Consider the following 21980-nt stretch of genomic DNA (forward strand, 5'->3'; position numbering starts at 1 on the left):
CCCGCTATGCTACGCAAGGAAATAGAGCTCGTTATAGCCACGCTTAGCTCTTGTCTTGCTCAGTGATTCTTTAAAAAGTATATATATATATATATATTTCTATCAAAGAAAGGTTCATGAACTGTTTTGTATTGCCACTGTCTATGTCAATGTTACTTGTGTGATTATCTATGCATTTATGCACTGAGCTATTTTAATCGTGTTAGTCTATGGATCTATTCAGCATGGTTTCACCATAATTCAATCACTTCTTGGCTGTCTTTACACTATGTTGAACTGTAATTAATTTACTGGTTGCAAATTAAGTCATTGGTGTCTTGCCATAAACTCATTCTCATCAATCCATCAAATGCAAATGAAATGAAATGTGATATTTCATTGGATGATTTTGAAAGTTTTAAAACTTTTATAGTTTTACAGTCTTTGTGAACCTTGTTTCTCGTCTATCTACAGTATTTCATGGTGTATAAGGTGGAGAAGGAATACATGACAGCCCAACTTATTGTGGATAGTATGTAGGCTACTAGTCAGCCATTCCGATGTACAAATGTAACTAATTGTACAGATTGGTTGCATTTGGAGAGACCGACCGACCTACAGACGGGACCGACGGCAATGTCGGTCGGCGATTGGATCTCGCCCCTCCTGGACATTTGTACATTCTTATGAGCTATTAAAACCAACACTGAGGTGAGGCCAAACACTTTGTGATCTCACCATCTGGCTACGCCACTGAGTGGCAAAAAACTACTTTCTGGCCTTGACAGCCCATTCATCCAAACAGAAAAGTCCTGTCTGATTAAACTCACCAACATTGCAGCTGTATGAAAAGCTTGAATTATCCTCTTTCTATCTGCAAGGTTTTTGTTTCATGAAAATCCACCATAGAAACGTAGCTACTTTCTGTCAAGAAATGCCCTGCATTTGATTATTTTTCTCTTGTGTCAAGAGTTTGGAAGTGCTTGTTTTCAATAACACAACATTTTGCTGCCTCCTGCATGATGTGACATTTAGAAACAGGTGGTACACAGCACGGTTGAGTGATTTCCAACAAGCGCTTCCAAACTCCAAACACTCCATGCTGCTCAATGTTTTGCCACTCAGTCTAGATTAGGGGGGCGTGTCCTGATGGGAAAATCATGCATGTGCATACTCTCTATCCAGCGCCCACGGTCTCAAGCCTCGTTGTCAGGGCGATTGCCTTGTTGTCAAGTGATATGAAATCTCACAGTGACGGGCCCGGGGGCATGGTTTGTGATATTCAGAATCAGAATTTTGTGACATATGACAGCTTTACTGTCACAGGTATAAAGAAGTGGGTGGTTTTTTTCCCAGGAGAAAACACATGATATTTACCGTGACAAATGATCAAAAAGATACATGTTTAGAACAATAGCATCATATGCAGATGTTTACATAGGCCTATGTCTAGCCATTTCATTTCAATATATAGCTGCCGTAAATTGGTCTATTCGATAAGTTATGAGATTTTTGGAGAGATCTTTGGAAACAGATGCTTTGTATAAAGTTGTTTGATAGGAAGCTAGATCATTTCTGATTGACAATTAATTGTAAAATTGTTCAATGGTATTTTGACTGGTTGAGCAAGTGTGGCTTGTTGCCTGGTAAACTGATCTGATCTTCTTTCACATAGCAAAAGAAAACAGAACGCACGCGTGCACACACACACACACACACACACACACACACACACACACACACACACACACACACACACACACACACACACACACACACACACACACACACACACACACACACACACACACACACACACACACACACACACACACACACACACACACACACTTTGTATTCAACCTGAAGACATTCAAAGTGAGACACAAGCACACATTTCACACTTTTTCTATAATCTTTTTATTTTTTTCATATGAAACAGATCAATTCTTTCAGTGTCTTTGAAGTGTGAAATGTATATATTTTTTTCATAGATTCTCATAGTACATTCAGTTAAATGTTCATTTGAAAGAAAACATCTTTGAACTTGGCACTTAGAAAACAACCACAAAGAATTGTCACCTTTATTCATTTAGAACAAAATTTACAAAGCCATTCAAACAGTCATTTTTTTAATACTTTTATAGCTGTTTTTTTAAACTCAACTTTTGAGAATATTCAAAATACACTTTGTTTTTTAACATCACCTCTTTCTTTGTACTTACAAATATGTACACAGAAGTCCTTTACTGTCCTTTCCTGTGGCCACACCGATTCCTCTTCACTGATAATAAAAAGCCTCTTTTTTTGTCCATGTTTTATGAATATCCCTCCAGTCCATATTCACCCTACGTCGCTCTCCACCGTTCAGTTTGAGCTTTGAGTGTCTTTCGAGGTTCCAACGTGCTCAGATGGACGTCCCGTGGCTGGGCTCAATGGCTTCTGGGATGGGTCCTCCTGGCACTGACTGGTAGGACATTGGCATGGGTGTCTTGACGGGGCTCTGGCGGAAGAGCCCCCCGTTGGGCGCCCTGTGCTTGCAGCGGATAGAGGGCATGGTGGCGCTGCTGAGGGGCAGGGGCAAGGTCCTGCCACCGGACGCGCCCAGTGTCCTTCCTGCCCCACGACCCTCCTGGAGGAAGGTTGTCACAGAGAGCGGAGGCACCCCCCGGTGGGTCTGGTAGTCCCGTACAGACAAGCCCTCCAGGGACTGGCTGGGCTGCATGCTGCCGATGTCCAGGGCAGAGATCTCGATAGATTGGCCGGGCAGCTGCTTGTGGGCCATGTCCTCGTCCAGGAGGCTGTTCAAACGCTGGTGCACCTGCTCCAGATTCATCTCTTTGTCCTGGATGCATGGATGGATGGATGAGCGTGAGGGAGAGAGGAAGTGGAATGATCAGGACAGATTGAGAAATGATAGTGGACAGGGTTTTTAGTTGAAGAATGAGGAAGATGCAGATTTTAGAAGGTGGTGGAAAAAGTACAGAGTGGAAGTAAAGGTGAGAAGCGAGTAATAGATGGGTGGATATGGTAAAATGAGGAATTGAAAACAACAGAGGTGGGACAGACGTGGGAGAAAGATATAGGTCATTAACAGTTACTTTAACATCGTCAATCCAACAATCAATATCCAGTTAGGTATAGTTAGTCTATTTTTCTTCATTAACGTGTCAAGTTGAATGATGCCAAAATGACACATACATACATTAAGTCCAGCTTCATTCAAGAAACTCAAACGATACAGCAGCAAACAGCCAATTATACTGCTGAGACATTACCTTAAGAACAGAATCTCAAATAGAGGATCTTATGAGGTAAGATCTCTCACTTAAAACGGAGCCTCTTCATGCAATAGTGTGTTGTCTAGTGTCTACAGTATGTGCCTTAAGGTGCCAAACAGGATACTACTGCATGAAGAGCACCTTTTGTTCACAAGACAGGTTGAAATGAAATGCCAGTGGATCAGACGTCATGAGAAAATGTGATCCAAATGAAGAGGAAAAGGTGGAAATATTGCGTGCCTTTCCACCTAAATCATAAGCATCATTCATCTAAGACTTTGTTCTTTCTACCATCAGAATGGGCATCCATGAGTGACACAAACACGGTATGAGTGAGGGGAGGACAAAAGGTCAGAAAACAGTAGTTCTATGTTGAAATAAAATTCTCAGGCAAATCATATCATATGGAAGATTGTTTAGCTGCTCTCTGTCCTCCATACTGCAGTTCAGTCAACAAACTCTATCCCCCATGCACCTATAGAACCAAAGCCATACAGTAGACAGACAAGACAATGAGCAAACAGCAGAGATCATGGGGTGAGATGATTTATGAAGCAACCAAAATCTAACACCCACACCGCAGAGCCCCATGCCCCCACCCCCTTCTGTTCGTCAAAGCCAATGATCATCCAGTATATTAGGCCTATCCTGACCTGTGTCAAGAGCCTCTGCCTCCTCCCAGTCTCCCTCTCTGTCTGTCCATATGTCCCGCCTGCCTTCCGGTGAAGTACTTGTTATGTCATTATATGTCAATGGACCAGAGACCCTTTCCAGACTGTAATCCTTAGTCACCTGCCAAAGATCATAGACAACCATGTATAACCAAAAAGGTCCCTTTGTGCTTATCCGGACATTGACATATAATTGTAATAAGCCGTTACTCTGCTAAAATGGCTCATAGGTGTATAGGTTTACAGTAGGTTTTCACTTGCAATGGCTGTCATAATGTCTACATATGATTGTGCTGTTGTAGGGGTTAGGAAGGTACCACATCTCAAGACAAGTCTACTGACACAATAATGATGGAATATCTGTTGTAGGCTACAAACACATTTAGTTAAAATATGCTGCCAATAACAGCAGCAGTTAGGTTGGAAATATTACAGCATTATGTGGCCATTATGAGAGCAGCAATAAACAAGACTGGATGTTAATCTGAAATCTGTATCAGCAATTCAAACTTGGAAGGAAGTTTGAATGACCATAGGTTAGCAGATTTCAGGATAGATTTGCACTTTTCATGTGTGTGTCCTTGTCCAGTGGCTCTGCATTATGGGACGTTCAAGTCAAACAGGCGACACAAGGCTTAGAGTTATGGAGCGATTGTTTGTGCTCACACTTTAGTTTAGGGATCCATGTCAAGCCTTAGTTGTCTGGACACCTCATGCAAAAGGGCTGCCCATTCCACGGCAACTAGATTAATTCAGTGTTCTAATGTTAAGACTTGAATGGATGAGCTAAATATAGCTATATTGCACAACTGAAGTACACATCGCCATAGCTCATAGTACAATTTCAATCATTATATTTGTGAATTTGCCACACTATCGGCTGTCATCATTGGGACTGTGGTTCTCTCACTATAATCTATAATATATCACTCAGTGATTATAAATCTGGTATTAGCCAAAAATTTGAATAATTGATCAAATTCAGTATGAGAAAGAATCACAGTCACGGTTTCTTGGGACCGAAACCTCGAATAAGTCCCTGACAAATCACCCCCACCTCTCTCCCAACATGAGAAGGCATGAGTAGATAGTTGAAATGATGTTTGGACTATCATGGTCCGGGCAGGGGCACACCTATTATAACTGGGTGTACTGCAGCTCTACTAAATCGGGGCTGGCGTCACTGCCTGCTGGATCCATAAAGTAGAGTGTGGCAGTGGCATCTCTGGGCAGGACCGGGGGGCCCGGGGGTCTGGGTCTTGACCGGGGCCTTGACGCGGCCGGGTGGCCCGCGGCCACCACCACGGCCCGGTTCGGGGTTAGCAGGGTTGGGCATGGGCCAGGGCACTGGCCTGGCGAGTTGTCGGTGGTCACCTCTTTGGGCTGCTCTCTCCGGCAGTGGTTGCTATTCCACCAGGTCTCCAGGGCGGCCACCAGGAGGGCCAGCAGAAGCCCTGCTGCCAGGATGCAAAAGACCCCCGCAAAGCTGTGGAGCCGAAGGGCCCTCCCCTCGGGGTGGGCTTCTGCATGGCTGTCCAGGTCACAGCGGCCTTTCCTTGGCCACCACTTCTGTTTCAGGATGTCCAGGTCTCCTTTCTCCTGCAGCTCCAGGATCCTGAGAACGGGAAAAAGAACATACAAAATGTCAAAAGAATAATGACACTGGAGAGGGAAGTCTGGAGCTCTCTGGTGGAGCTGTTGCTCCTGTGACCAGACTACGGATAAACGGTTGAAGACGGACGGATGGATGGATGGCTGGATGGATGGATGAAACTGAGTCAACTCGGAAAGGCAATTCTGGTCTTCAGGGCGGTTTTGAATGTAGGGACTCCTAGGGAGGGAGGGGGCATCTCCGATATGTTTGGGGAGTGCATTCCAGAAGGATGGGGCAGCCACAGAGAAGGCTGCCTCCAGGCCTCAGGTTCGGAGCCTGCTCTTAAAATAGGAGGCCGGCATCACTGGACCTGAGGGAACGGGACGGAACATGTGGCTTGAGGAGGGGGAACATGGGGCTTGAGGAGGGGGGAACCACCTTGTGGAGTGCCCTATAGGTGAGGAGAATGTTGTGGTTTTGTGAACTGGATTCTTTGTTTGACAGGCAGCCAGTAGAGGTCGTGGAGGACCAGTGTGATATAAATGGTAAATGGTGCATTTATATAGCTTTACAAGAAATTATCTAAGGAGAGAATACCAGCACTCACGGACATTTGGTTTAAGGCACTTTTATTATTTTATATTCGCACAGTATGCTGCAGAGCAGACAGCACAACGTATGCGTTTCGGCGTATAGCCTTCGTCAGCGTTATACTAGTGCTGGTATTCTCTCCTTAGAGAATTTCTTGTAAAGTTAACTTTCCTCGACCACGCACCCGGTAAGACTGTTCAGAGAAACTAAGACATTGGAGTCTTGCGGGCGTCCTTGCTTTAAAAATGCATTTACAGTATATAGCGCTTTTATCCAAGGCACTTTACAGAGATTGTGCATTACATTCACCCATTCATACACCGATGGCGACGATAAATATAATTCATTTCAGACAGCGAAAACACAATCCATAATGCACACTAGTAATGTGTTAGCATTGATTTTCATCTCATTAGCATTTAGCAACCATAGTCAAAGAGTGCTGTCAATAGTTTAGTTTGTACTGTAGGTTAGCAGAGGGGGAAGACAAAATATTGACTTGTTGCATCTATTACTAAACTCTACAAGAATCATGAGCACAGTCCCACGTAAACACGGGCAAGAGAAAAACAAAAGCAGCTTCAGAACAAATGAGTTTTATATCAAGTCGAATAATCGCTGCCACAGAGATGAGCGAATGCTAAAGCCAACCCATTAGTTAGCATACGGAGAGTGGGTGGGTGATGGGGCCATGGAGAGGTATGGATGGATGCTGTGGTGGAGTGGGTGGGTGATGGGGCCATGGAGAGGTATGGATGGATGCTGTGGTGGAGAATAATGATGGCTGACTGGAAACAGCAGCAAGACTCTGAATCTCTTCCCTGGGGAGGCCGGCGTTCCACGGAGTCATTATTGATGCCCTCTGCTCGTGTCGCTCGTGCACACTGTAGTGTGTCTGACACACTCTGTCTGTGTGACTGACAGACACACACTTATGCCAGTACATTTTGACCTTTTATTTTCTCCCATACAGTGAGCCCTGAATCACATTCTTGTATAAAATGAATCTACCTTGCACATTGCGTATTTTCAGCAAAGACATTTTTTTTTAAACATATGTTTATTCATTTTCTTTACAGTACAAATAAGTATTTTCAAAACAATTGAATTGTATGTGTGCATGGCAGCACACATACAAACAAAATCTTATCACAAAATGTTTTGACAATAATAAATACAGAACAAAAATAAATAAATAATGACATAAAGAAAAATAAAACGAAAATAAAACACATTACATACAGTTAAACAAACAAATGCCCAATGTCCGTCACAGTTCCCTACCCCCACCCCACAGCTGACTACTCAGTTAACCACTATACATCCAAAGCCTCTTCAATATCACCTCGCTTAATGAAGTCCAAGAACTTCTCCCATATCTTATAGAATACCGCAGGTTTCTTCCTAATTACATATGTTAGTTTCTCATGTGCCAAACTTGTTGTTAAGTTCCTCAGCCAAAAGCCGATCGTAGGGGCATTGACATTCTTCCAACATAGTGCAATTGAGCGTCTGGCCTGTAACAGGCAAAGGTCGGTCATTATTTTTTCATTACTATTTAGTGTACAATTTAATGGATAAATACTGAGTATACATAATTTAGGACAAAGAGGAACTGGACCTGACGTAATCTGAGAGACATAATGGACCACAGACCTCCAGAATGTTTTAATCTCCTCACATTCCCATAAGCAGTGGAACAGTGTACCTTTATGTTCCCCACATTTATAACATAAATCAGGAATGTTTGGATCAAATGTATTTACTTTCTCCGGGGTTATGTAAGTTCTCATTATCCAATTATACTGAATTAGTCTTAATCTAGTATTGATAGTTTGTGTTTGTGCCTTGGGACATATTAAACCCCAATCAATTTCAGAGATTTCCACTTGAAGGTCCTGTGTCCATTTTTGTCTTATTTTCTCTGAGTCATCTTTATGAAACCCTTCTAGTATACCATACATTTGTGGGACCAACCCCTTTCCAATACAATCCTGTTTGGAAAACCTCTCAAGCACGGTTAGAGGTAGTTTTGTATTTTTGACACATAATAATAATAAGGTTTCTGATTTGCAAGTATTTAAAGAAGTGGTTTTGCGGTACCTCGTATCTCCTCCTCAGCCCCACAAAAGACATTAGATTGCCATTCTCGTATAGATCACCACTTTCTTTAAGCCTTTATTGAACCATAATTTAAATCCCATATCCCTTCTAGCTGGAATAAAATGTTAATTTCCCCAAATCGGTGCAAAGCAGGACAGCTCTGGGGTGTTTCCCATGAATTTATGGATTTCAAACCATATATTTATAGTATTGATGACAAAAGACACACTTTTCCTTAGGTTTTTAACTGGAGCTGAGTATAGCAAGGAATCCAGAGATAGATCTCTTGCGGATAGTTGTTCAATTTGGACCCAGGATGGCTTAACATTTCCAGTGAACCAAAACATTGAAGCGCGTAGTTGAGACGCCCAATAGTAACACTGCAAATTTGGGAACTGTAAACCCCCTCTATCATATGGCAAATATAAAAGAGAGAGTCTAAGCCTGGGCTTTCTGTTATTCCAAATAAGATTTGTAAAAAACTTTTTTATTCTATTGAAAAAATGTAGTGGTGGAGCCAATGGAATTGACTGGAAAAGATATAGGAATTTTGGAAGTACATTCATTTTAATTGTATTTATTCGTCCTATTATGGAGAGAGGTAAAGATGACCATCTAGTGATATCTTCCGACACCTTAGTTAGCATAGGCTCATAATTAGTTGAGCTGAGTTGTTTTATCATTGGCGTAATTTTAACCCCAAGATAAACAAAGCCATCTACAGCATTTGCAATCCGTTTGCAAATGCTGTAGATGGTACTTTTGGATTTCTTCTCTCCTGTTCATTCAGAAACATAATATATGACTTATTTTTATTCACCTTGAACCCAGAGAAGCCACCGTACAGACTAATCAGATCTAAGAGAGATGGAATCGATCTAGCAAGATCTGATAAGAATAAAATACAATCATCATATAAAGACAAGTGATGCTCTAGGTCTCCAACTTTTATACCACTGATCAAGGGATGTGACCTTATTGCTATAGCAAGTGGTTCCAGAGAAATTACGAAGAGCAAAGGCAAAATTGACGAACCCTGACGGACCCCACGAAATAAGTTGAATGGTAAAGAGGTCAAATCATTTGAACAAACCGAGGCAGAGGAGTCAACAGAAAGGATATCAATCCATCTACAAAAATACTCTCCTATTCCAAAACGCTTAAGCACCTCCAGCAGATAAGGCCACTGGACCTCATCAAAGGCACGCTGGGCATCCAGCGACAATATAGCCTTATCCGGAGACCCTTCATATGTATTGATTATATTGAGCACCCTTCTCACATTGTGGAATCCTTGACGATTCATGACAAAGCCATTTTGATCATTTTTAATTATCGATGGTAAAACTTCTGTAAGAGCCACATTCAGTTGGTTCCTTCCCCGGCTTCAGAATAAGAGTAATCTGGGCATTCTGAAGTGAAGGCGGGAGGCGGCCCTGTTCATACGATTCTCTATACATATCCAGCAAAGGAGGGATTAACTTTTCCCTAAATGCTTTATAAATATCGATTGGAATCCCATCAGGGCCAGGTGCTTTACTACCTCTCATACTAAGAATGGCATTGGAAACATCTTCTAAACCCAATGATTTATCTAGGGCTTGCTTATCATTTTCAGAAATACAGGGGATATCCAAACCATCTAGGAAAACTGTCTGATTTACACTATTTATATTAGATTGGGAGTATACACCCTTATAAAAAGAAGCAAAAGTTTGATTAATCTCTTTAGGATTTGATGTTAAATCACCCTGTTCATTTCTGATCGTGCTTATTGCTCTTTGAGAGTCCAGTTTCTTAATCTGCCAGGCAAGCAATCTTCCAGATTTCTCCCCTTGGTCATAAAAGGTTTGCCTAAGTCTTAATAGACTGTTCTCCACTTTTACTGTAGAAAGCCCCTCATATTCTGTCTTAAGAGCTAACAATTCTTGTTTTGTTTGTGTTGAATTGTCTAAAATAGCTGCACTTTCCAATTCTCTAATTTTAGACTCTAATTCCTTCATTTGTTGTCTAAATGTATTACTTTTTGAATTAGTGTAACTAATCATTTGCCCTCTAATAAATGCTTTGAAAGCTTCCCACCTAATACTTGCAGAAGTTTCATTTGTATTTGTAATGAAGTAATTGTCAATGTGGGTTTCCACATATTTTATAAAGTCAGGGTCTTGCAACCATCTAGGGTGTAGGCGCCATCTTGTGGAGCCTCTAATTAGCTGCGGGTGCTTGTAAATGAGGGAACTGGGAGCATGATCTGACATTCGGTAATAAGGAGGTAGAAATGAGAAAAAAATCGATCCTACTGTACGTTTTATATGTTGCAGAACGACATGAGAATTCCTTTTTTGTTGGGTTTTGCATCCTCCATGGGTCACATAAAGATAGGTCTTTCATGAATTGTTTTACTTTTTTCCTACTTTGTGGATGAGAAGTATCTAGCCCTGAAGAACGGTCCAGCGGATCCAACGTAAGGTTGAAGTCAGCTGCCATTAATACTTTACCCGCCAATGAGGCAATTAGTAAAAATAAATTCTCAAAAAATGAGGGATTATCATCGTTTGGACAATAAGCATTCACCAGATGAATCTTTTCATTTAACAGAGTGCCCTGCACTATCAAATATCTACCGGCTGTATCTTTAAAGGTTTTATGACATTCATTTTCATTTATTTTGATTTTGATTTTTGATTTTAGGTTTTATGACCTCAATTACACCCAAAAAACCTGAACTTTGAACATTCAGTGGATTTTCTGTGGTCTGAAGTTTTCTTTGGGGTTTTTTGGGCCTTTTGAGCTACAATGAAAACAGGCAACACAGTAAAACAGTGACATCTGCTGGCAAATCCCATTGACATATATGGGATTTGCAGTAAGTGATGTCACTTACTGCCGGCAAATCAGAGCACCTGTTTGAGCCAGAAAACCCCAGATCACAGAAAATCTACTGAATGTTAAAAGTTCATGTTTTTTGGGTGCAATTGAGATTAGAAAACCTAAAAAAAACAAGAACAATTCCAAAACCTTTTTTTTTAATGTCACAATCCCTTTAATAGTATTAGTCACCTGGAATGGAACATTTTTATGAATCAATACCAAGACCCCTCTTGAGCGTGAAGGAAAACATGATGCCATAACTTGGCCTGGCAAGAAAAACATATCTGCTCTAAAAAAAGATAACAAAAATATGGAAGTAAGATAAAGGAGTAGAGACAGATAATAATATACACATAGACAGACACAGACAGACAGACAGACAGACAGACAGACAGACAGACAGACAAAACACCGAGTTAACACGTTACATTATTTCTTCACCTTCTTTCTTGTATGAAGCAATAGACCGTAGCTGCGTCAGACTTATTTCTTCCTGGATCCCTCTTTTCGTTGAATGTCTTGGACAAACTTATCTGCCTCTTCTGGTGTTTCGAATTCACAAGTCTGTCCATCCGACATCCACACCCGTAGTCTTGCGGGGAACATTAACCCATAACGAACATTCAGGGCTTTCAATTGTTGTTTTGCTGGATCAAATCTTCTTCTTCGTCGATGTAGCTCAGCCGATAGGTCCGGGAAAAACATCACCTCCCGGTCTCCACACATGATCTTCCCCAAGGTCCTCGCTGCTTTCATTGCTCTGACTTTATCTTGGAAGTTCAGAAACTTCATGATGAAGGCTCTTGGTGGTGGAGGTCGGTTGGGTTGCCTATTTCGACGTCCCGCCGGGAGCCTGTGAGCTGCCTCGATGATTAATGGTGAAGGAAAGGTAGCGGCCCCCAAGGCTTCAGGCAACCATTTGGTAATAAACCCAATTGGATCGTTCTTCTCGATATTCACCGGTAGATTTATCAAACGTAGGTTACATCTCCTTGAGCGATTTTCAAGCATATCAACTTTGTCTGTAAGGAAATTGACCTGTTCGATTAGTGTGGCAGTTTTGTTCTTCTCAGAGTTAACAAAGTCTTCAATGTCACTAATGCGTTGTTCCGCCTCATCCATACGGCTAGTGAACCCCCGCACGTCTGCTTTAACCTCCTGAATCGCCTGCAGGACTCCCTCGAACTTTGAAGCAAAGTCATTCTTCATCGAATCAAGTCTCTGAATAATGTCCATGTTTTGGGTCTCTTTAGCCGCAGGCAGGTCCCTCTGGGGAGTAGTAGCACTAGTGCTAGCAGAGTTAGCCAAGCTAGCAGAATTAGCTACAGGACTAGCAGTAGCAGAGACTGCTGGGCTAACATGTGAGCTAGCAGGGCTACTAGGAGTACTAGCCAGCTCGACATCTTCCTCGGTCGGCGACGCCTCAGGTTTCTTCGTCGCTGTCTTTCTTTTTGTCATAATGTTGTACAAGAGTACTGCTTACGCCTCAGCCGTCGGAAATCGGGTTGGTTTGTTTATAAAAGGATAGTTTACAGGAATTTAAGCACTTTATACCAGGAGCTCAACGAAAAGACGTGCACCTAGCTCAGAGCCATAACCACGCCCCCCAGCAAAGACATTTGGTGTAGTGTGAAAAAAGTAGGGAACCAAGTACAGGCCCCTGGGGGACCTAATTCGCATTGTAGGCTACTCTCAGAGAAAGTTAAATGACACGGTAAGAAATTCAGGTGGGGCTGAAGTATCAATGTTTTCAAAAGAGATGGTAGACTGCCCATAGATCCAAAGTCCCGTTAGTCCCAACATGCATTAAGGTTGGCGAACATGCATTAAGGTTGGCGAACATGCGCTGTTCCCGTGTCAAATCAGGAGAAGGCAGTGGTACAAAGATAAGAACAGATAAAGCAAGGCAACGACATTAAAAGAAACAAGCAGTAATAAAATACAGTGAGAACATGAATAATAATAAAATAAAATAAAAGATCACTTAAAAGCAATGTTGTAGACGTGGGTCTTGAGCTGAGCTTTAAAAATGTCTACAGAGGCTGCCTGACGAAGGTACAGTGGGAGCTTGTTCCATGCCGACGGCCCGTAGAAGCAAAAAGCTGCTTCCCCGTATTTTTTAGTTGCCATTTTTTTAGGCAAAGCGAGCAGGCCAGCAGTGGAAGACCTTAGGGGCCGGTTTGGGACATATTTAGGCAGGCAGTCATGTACGTAGGTAGGAAGGTGCGAGACCATTGAGAGCTTTATAGACAAGTAAAATAATTTTAAAATCAATCCTAAAAACAACCGGAAGCCAGTGCAGTGATGCCAAAACTGGGGTAATAATGTTCTCTCATCTTAGTTCTAGTTAAAACTCTAGCTGCTGCATTTTGGACAAGTTGTAGTCTGTCAGTTGTTTTCTTAGGCAGTCCTGAAAAGAGTGCATTGCAGTAGTCAAGCCGAGAAAAAACAAAGGCGTGGATTAGCGTTTTAGCATCGTCCAAGGACAAATAGGCTCTGATTCGTGCAATATTTCTAAGGTGAAAAAAGGCAATCTTGGTAACTTATTAATGTGTGAATTAAAATTCAATTCAGAATCAATAATAACCCCCAGGTTCTTTACTGTACTGTTACTTTCTACAGTCAGGTTGCCAAGTCTGCTTATTGATTGATTGATTCTTTCTGCTCGCTAAAACCGATTATGAGAACTTCTGTCTTATCCTCATTTAGCTTGAGAAAGTTCTCACTCATCCAACATTTGATGCTAGACAGACAGGTCAACAGTGGGTCTAAAGCACAGGGATCATCTGGGGCCACAGAGAGATATAGTTGGGTATCATCAGCATAGAAATGAAAATTGACTCCGTGATTGGTAATGAGTTCGCCCAATGGCAGTATGTACAAGGAGAAAAGCAGAGGACCAAGAATCGAGCCCTGTGGAATACCAGAACTGATGTCGTGTTTGTCTGAATCAAACTCGGCTAGATTGACAAAGTAACTTCTGTTTGATAGGTAGGAGGTGAACCAGGACAGGCCTATCCAGTGCTCCAAACTCTGTATTAAAATTGAATGATCAATCGTGTCAAATGCAGCCGTTAAATCTAGAAGTAAGAGAACGGATACATGTTTCTTGTCAGCAGACACCCTAAGATCATTCATTACTTTTGCTGTGTAATGAATGATAAGTGCTGTTTCTGTGCTGTGCCCTTTCCTAAAGACAGATTGGAATTTGTTGTGCACATTATTGTTCTGTAGAAATACATCCAATTGATGAGAGATGCATTTTTCTAAAACCTTGCCCAGAAAGGGTAGATTTGAAATGGGTCGATAGTTACCCAAAACAGAGGGATCAAGATTGTGTTTCTTGAGTAGGGGCCTAACTACGGCAGTCTTCAGTGAGTCTGGGAAGACGCCTGATTGTAGAGAGCTGTTTACAATTTTAAGGATATCTCCAATCACACTGTCTAAGACCTCTTTGAGAAAGGTGGTGGGAATTGTATCCAATGAACAGGAGGATGATGTCATCTGTGAAATGGTTTTGCGGAGTTCGTCTTCATCAATTGCGCAGAACGATAATAGGCTCCCCTTGGAGAGATCTACCCGGGACCATTAGCTGCTGTTTGAAGGTTTGCGCTAGCAGCAGCACCATTCATAATATCAGCTCTAATGTTAAAGATTTTGTTATCAAAAAAGCATGCAAACTCATTACACTTAGCTTTAGAGGCCGCGAATGACTGCTTGTAGGACTGGGGGGGGGGGTTAAAAGTCGTTCAATGGTAGAGAATAGGACTCTGACATTTTTCTTGTTCTCATTGATAATGCCAGAGAAATATGCCTGCCTTGCTAGACACAAGGCTTTGTTATAGGCGACTGTTGACTTTTTAAGAATCTCTAAGAGGATGGTGAGTTTATTTTTTCTCCAAGCTCGCTCAGCTCTACGACATTCTTGCTTCAGTGAGCGTGTATGCTCATTTAACCAGGGCGTTACTCTGGTGTTATGTTTCTTTTTTGTTTTAAAGGGAGCCACTATATAAAGAGCTGACTCTAGTTTAAGATAAAAAAGTTTGAACCATATCATTTACTGGGGGAGTATCGGGCAGGGGGGGGCCAGATGACGAGAGAACTCGTCGGCTGCAGAAGAGCTAAAAAAACGCTTTGTATATTCAGTGATGTTTTTCTCTAGATCAGAGACAGTCATATTAAAACACAGCAAATAGTGGTCTGATAGCTCAGGCCTTTCAATAGTCCTTTCCACAGTGATGTTCATCCCTCTAGAAATCACCAGGTCCAGAGTGTGCCCATGTTTATGTGTAGGCCCAACAACATGTGCAATAACTCTAAGAAACCCATAGCCACAGCATCTGTAGCATCATCCAGGTGCAGATTAAGATCACCTGAGATAAGAGTTCTGTCATAGTTAGCGGAGCAGATAGATAAAAGTTCTGATATTTCTGTTAGAAATATTGCTTTACTGCATTTTGGCGGGCGATAAATGCTAATCATTGGCATAGAGGATTGACCAAGTAATATAGTGGCCTGGTATTCAAAGGATGTAAAGCTGCCCAGGGTCAGAGCCTTGAATTTTAATGTGTCTGAAAAAATTATTGCCAGTCCACCTCCTTTCTTAGCCTCGCGAACAGAGTGAATGAAACTGTAGTTTGCGGGACAGGCTGGCGCTAGGAGAACAGCTCCATCCGAGCCAAGCCATGTCTCTGTTAGAAAGATTATATCTAGCTTCTCTTTACAGATTATATCATTTACAGAGGAGGACTTATTTGTTAGTGACCTGATGTTAAACAAGGCAAGGTTAAGCTTGTTATCACATTTAGTGGGAGGAGTCTTGGGTCTACAGGGAATACTGTATGAATGAGATTTGATGGGGTGACTGTGCGAGGTATGAGATTGAGTAAAGGTTGTCTGGGCCTAATAAGAACGGGAATAGACAGAGGGCAGGGGGTGTATATAGAGGCAGCATGACCCAAAGGGAGATGCTTGTAGTCAGTGGAGTGCAACGTTGCTATGGTGGGATCATGCTTTAACCCCCTGTTTTACATTTTGTGATGGCAAATAGACGGCCCACAAGCTTTTTGTTAGCTTGTAGGTCTGTTGTCTGCAGGTGTCTGGGTTAAAAATATATCAACGTTTTGAAGATGTGTTTATAAAATAAGGAAGTAGGTTGGAAGAGGTCAAAGAGAAGGTCAGATGTGGCTTGCTGCAAACAAATGTAACAGCCTCATTATTGTACCGGTACAATACTAACATGGCATAGGCGGCGGGTGCATAAGGCTAGGGAAGGCTTAGCCTTCCCAAAAATTATGCTGGGTATTTTTTTAAATATATATAATATATGTGCGCAGCATTATAGAAGGCTATTGTGTGTGTGTGTGTGTGTTGTCGCTGCCCCCTGGTGATCGCTGATCGGATAGGCTATAGCTATACACTATACAGCAACTGGCCTAATCAGCATATGATTGACTACTATTGGTATGTCTGTAAACCTCGTCCTTCCAGTCGCTTTGTAGCAAAAAGTAGCGCGCGCTGGTTTGTTTTGGGAAACAGCAAGAGTGAGTGGCTGTCAGAACTCAGCACCACCAGTCAATGTCCGCACGGTTCACAGTTCACACCACTGCAGCAACACTGACACGTTCAGCGGAGTGACTGCTGTCTCTGTGCCGTCTTTCAAGAGCCATGAGCCGCGACTCCCGGAGGGGCAGCAACACCGCCGGGTAATCTACACTGACTGACTGACTCGAGACTTGAGAAAAAGTCGTTGTCTGTGTATAGGCTAATTCATTGGTTAAAGTATGCTAAATAACTCATTTTTAGACCATCTGGGAAATAAATAAATAAATAAATCCGCGGCGGCGGCCTCGCTTCGCTCGGCCGCGAGAGTCCCCCCCCTAGCCTCGATACCCAGGCTTTCATTTCGTCTGCGCGAAAGATGAAAGCCTGGAAAAAGCCGTGGGCTGAACCAGTCTAAAAGTGGGAGTCAACCCTTCCGGGTGGGCGTCGCTCTAAATGATGTGACGTAGCGCTGCACTAGGGGGGAGAGGAGGGGCCGGGGGTGACGGACAGATCGATGAGATCCAATCAGGGTGCGCGCATTTCTGAGGCGCGACCCTCCCATCTAGGCCAGAAATGTCTCTGCTTAGGTCAGGCTATCCCCCCCCCAACGCAATTCTATAGCCTACCCAAAGGTAAAACGCACCCGCCGCCTATGTAACATGGTGTCCTATACTTACTTCTGGGAGAAAAGGTCTCTGTAAGGGCTGCCATGCTGAAGGGCCATCCCGTAGCCTCTGGTGCTCAGGCTGTTGCCCGTCACCGTCAGCGTGCAGTCATCATCTGTCAGTGCCGCATACTCCACCACCGCCATGTCCCACAGGAACGCAAAGGACTCCCTCTTCACCTGGACAAGTATACAACAGTTCACCCGCACAAATGCACAGACACACAAATTACTTGAACACAAGTCTTTGAAAGACGACTGGAATTTTGCGTTCAGCGCACATGTCGCGTGTGGGGGGCCTATCATGACATCTTGACCATGCTACTTAATCAAATTGTCCCAGGCAGTTATCTCTATTGCTACTTCAAACTCTTTAAAAGCAAGAAAAAGCACCGCGAGGCACGATGTTTAGCGGTAGACAGGTCAGTGGTAGACAGATCATGCCCAGGGCGCTACTTTGATATGCAAAGCAAGGCTGGCAAGTTTTAGAAAGAAGTTATGTGTTTTAGATTCATTATTCATGTATTAATCAAAGCTGCTTTTTAATGAATAAGACTTTATTTTGACCAATCTGCATGATAATACAAATACCCTAGCACAGCAGCTGCAGTGGTTTCAGGTAGTCAGGCCGGACACCTGATAATTGACAATGCCAATAAAGTTTAAGCAGACACCGTCTTTAATTTAATTCAGGCATTGTCGCAATTATCTCTGTCCATTGTGTGAGGGAGACATAAAATGGACATAAAACCCACATATTGTAGCTTATCAATTAATTTAATTATGTTTATGTATTCATATATTCATGCATGGTGTAGGCTAGTGACTGCAATAACAATCAGAAATGTCTGACATGACATGAATTAAAACTAAAATGTAGATGAAGGTAATTGGTTGCATAATAAATTATGGAATGTGTAATGCACAATAGTGTATAGTTAGGCTGAAAAAGTGAAAAACACCAAGACAATACTTTATCCGTTCAAAACTGATGCAAATTCTCATCCATATTGTTTGGAATAAGGTTAGCATAATTTTCTTAGCATGTCCTGAGTGTGAAGCATTCTAGACTCCACATATGGACACATGTCATGTATGTTCTAGCCTTGGGCTCTCACAGTAGGAATCTCTGTAGAGCAAGGTCGACCTCTGACTGTCTGAAATGCTTTCAGAGCGTGAGCTTGTTTGTTGTTCTGCCTGTCCTGTCCTGTCCTGTCCTGTCCTGTCCCCCTCCCTCTACCCCCAATGTCTCTAGTGTCTTCCAAGGTAATGCTGTGCTGTCCGTGAAGAAAACTGTGAACAGGCCATTTCAACTGCACAATATGTCCTGACTGTTCAGCTGCTTTAAGACAGCCATCAGGATTTAGAAAGAAATCTATCTCGCCTCCCTCCCTCCCTTAGTCACTTGTTGTCTCTCACACACAGTTCAAACCCATGCCTGGAATAGCAGCACATGGCAGGTTGTCATTTATTCTCCTTCAAATCATGGTAAAATTGTAATGAAATGCATAACGGTGCTAATTATCCTGCTTCATTGGCGATGAAGAGTGCGGCAATCAAGTAATGATTAAGTCTTGTTTTTCCCCCATTTTTGAATAAAGGGCTCAGTCAAACTTGTCGGGAGCTGGAGGAGGTAAAGGCTGAAAAGTGCCATTTTATATTGACTGATCTACGCCATGCACACCATGCAATTAGCCGTTTAAATAATAAGGAGGCTCAAAGACAAGTGTGTATATCTAAATCTAGTTCACTGAATATAATGTGTTTAATTACTGGATGATTCTTGTGTGTGTGTGTGTGTGTGTGTGTGTGTGTGTGTGTGTGTGTGTGTGTGTGTGTGTGTGTGTGTGTGTGTGTGTGTGTGTGTGTGTTGAATATAAAATGAGCAATATATTTATTATGGTTTGGCGATTAATTGGATCTGCTTTTATGTACTCTGAAAGACAGCGAGTGGTGAGCCTAGCAGCAGCAGCATGAGCAGCAGCACAAGCAAAAAGGAATGAGCAGTGCAAATTTCCAGATTAAATAGAGCGGTCTGAGGCCTCATTCACACGTACCAAACACCAATCAAGCAATGTTTGGTCGTTTTTTTGGGCCACCACAATGCTTTTCCAATGGGAGTCACATTGTTTTCATCAAACTTTTGTGTTTGATTGCCGATTGCTGATACTGTACGAAGCCTAAGAATTATATGAGTGTGTGATTGGATGAGTGGATGTGGACGTGGAATTGAGGCGACCCAATGGGCGGCCGCCAACAACTGCACTGAGTTCCCTGACAGAACTTGCTCTGTGCATGTCTATGACAGGCCGCGATGCTCATTCATCAGAATCATCAGAATCCCCCATAAAGCAGACCGTTCAGCACCAACCTTAAGCTATGTGTTCAACACCTGTTGATTCCTGAAACAGGAAGACCATATAGATATCCGTCCGCATGGAGACAGAACACAGCTGTGCTCTTGGATCAGACACTGGCCATACTAGCGTTATGTGATAATGTGTTCAACAGAGCACCTGTTGACTCCTGAAAAGCAGGATGACCACCATACCGATAAACCTCCCACACAGTGACAGAACACAGCTTGAGCTCTTGGCCATAATAGCATTATGTGACAAAACTAGACCTGTGTGTGTGACAAAAGGGAGAGAGAATGAAAACAGATTATAATTGAAGAGCTTAAGAATGTCATTTCAATCCAACACCTCAGTGAATCTGTGCACTATGAATGACACAGTGTCAGCCTGCATGCCTGTGTCTTGAGAAGTTATACATAATAATAACTTCAAATGCAGGGCAATCACTGACGCACATAATAATAACAAAGATTGCCCAGATTTAGTATTGTTCAACAGTAATTAAAAATATGTATCAAAATGGAATCAATGTAGCTGATTTTGCAACTGAAAATAATGGTTAATTGATTCTGTGATCAATATATATTGTGGCATAATGTGTCAAACTAGGTTCTCAAATCAACTGCTAATTTAAGTACCGGTAGCTGAAGTGATTTAAATCACCCACCAATTTGATAAATTCAGACATTCAGATTATTCCCCTTGGATTGCTCTTAAACCTGATTTGTACATAAAAGTATATACTTTATAAGCAATGCAGACACATTGTGAGCTTTTACATGGACAGTAGACAGTTATTTTCAGTGGGTGAAACTGCCTGGCACGCATAAAAAAGTATAAATCAAGTCAAATGCAAAACACTTTTTAAGAATGTGGAAGTTTGAGAACATTCATTTCAGATAATGGTACACAGACCGGGAAGATATTATAACATTGATCATATTAAATGAGTTGTTATGACCCCATGTCTGAGGCCACATTTGCCTCATTTTCTTACTAAAGGGAAAACAGTAATGCTGAAACTCCCCACATTGGTGCTGATTATTACAGTCTATTTGATAAAAACAACACCATTAGGGGGTGATTGCACCAAGACGCATTGCTAATTTGCTAGAGGTGCATAAAAAAAAGACATTGGCAAAACAGCACATCGGGCAAAACAGCATGTTGGTCCTGGGGAATGGGTTTACATGCACAACCAAGTGATCTAATAATGAACCACTAGGAAATAATGTGGATCTTGGGTTCCATCACTCCAATGTGGATTCATGTGGCCATCCAGTCATCTATGACTTGACTACATATGACTCCAAGGGAAAATGTCCAGCTTTTGGTGTCTGTCCACAAACCTTGTCCTACACAAACATTAAATTCCAATTGACAATGAATGGATTCATCCAGAGCTCCGCGTGCGTGCATGCGTGCGTCGAGCGCAGACCCTGCGCAGACTGTATGGGAGATAATAAGATGTGCACAACCACCAAGCATCTGCATTCACATGTACAATGACTTTAAAAATATGTTCTACCAATGAGCCAATGGAGTGCAAATCCAGAATGTATAATAACCAGTTTAGACGCCCTGAGGGCGAGAAGTGTCCTCGCCCTGAAGGGTGTGGTCGCGCTGAAAAAACAGAGCTGCTTAATCCAGCACAGTTAAAAAGCAGGAGTTAAACTATTAATCTGGTGTCCGTGAGGTCAGATGTAGAGTGGCTCCATATATGCAGATCTAGACGATAATCCAGTCTTCTCCATGTATGGCTATCCAGGGTTTGATGAGGTCAGTGTCGTGATCTTCGTGATCCAGGTGATGATGGTCAGCTCCACATATGGAGATCCATGTGTTGTACCAACTTGGTTCAATTGCAAGTGTGACTCGCGTCGCGGCAACCACACTGGTTATCATGAGACAGACACAATATGTCCATATATGGATGTTATTGATGACATCAGGGATCTCCATTATGGGCATAAAGGGATTGTGTTCCGATTCCCCTAACAGGACGATGCCTCTAACAGGGCATCGTCTGGGAATACCCATATATGGATCAACATATGAAATGTCAGAACAGGTCAGCTCCAAATATGGAGATCTAAGAGTTTGATGAGGTCAGGTCAACATATGGAATGAATTCTGTACTTTCGGACGATATATTGTAGTATTAAGGATTAAGATTAGATTTAGGCATAGTTTTTGTGAGGTTAGGGTTAAGGTTAGGTTTAGGCATAGTTTCCGTGAGGTTATATAACCAGTCCAAATGAACAATTCCCCACCTGGCCCGGTGGGGTAAAACAAGCGCCCATCAGGTGTCCCGCGCTCTGCAAA

At 42.3% G+C, this 21980-nt stretch overlaps 1 protein-coding gene across 2 annotated transcripts in view; it reads right to left on the bottom strand.

Moving 5' to 3' along the window:
- Window positions 1-2062: 2062 nt before the first annotated feature.
- grid1a (glutamate receptor, ionotropic, delta 1a) overlaps window positions 2063-21980 on the bottom strand; it is a 328027-nt gene continuing 308109 nt past the window's right edge. For both annotated transcript variants that reach the window (XM_083775212.1, XM_083775211.1), the window contains exons 13-15: window positions 17312-17478; window positions 5306-5546; window positions 2063-2824 (exon numbers count right to left, since the gene is read on the bottom strand). In XM_083775212.1, the coding sequence (XP_083631338.1) occupies window positions 2387-2824; window positions 5306-5546; window positions 17312-17478 (846 nt within the window). In that variant the 3' untranslated portion in view covers window positions 2063-2386. The remainder of the gene's footprint in view (window positions 2825-5305; window positions 5547-17311; window positions 17479-21980) is intronic.

The sequence above is a fragment of the Protomyctophum parallelum genome, assembly GCF_964188405.1.
Source record: "Protomyctophum parallelum genome assembly, chromosome: 10".
NCBI classification, from domain to species: Eukaryota; Metazoa; Chordata; class Actinopteri; order Myctophiformes; family Myctophidae; genus Protomyctophum; species Protomyctophum parallelum.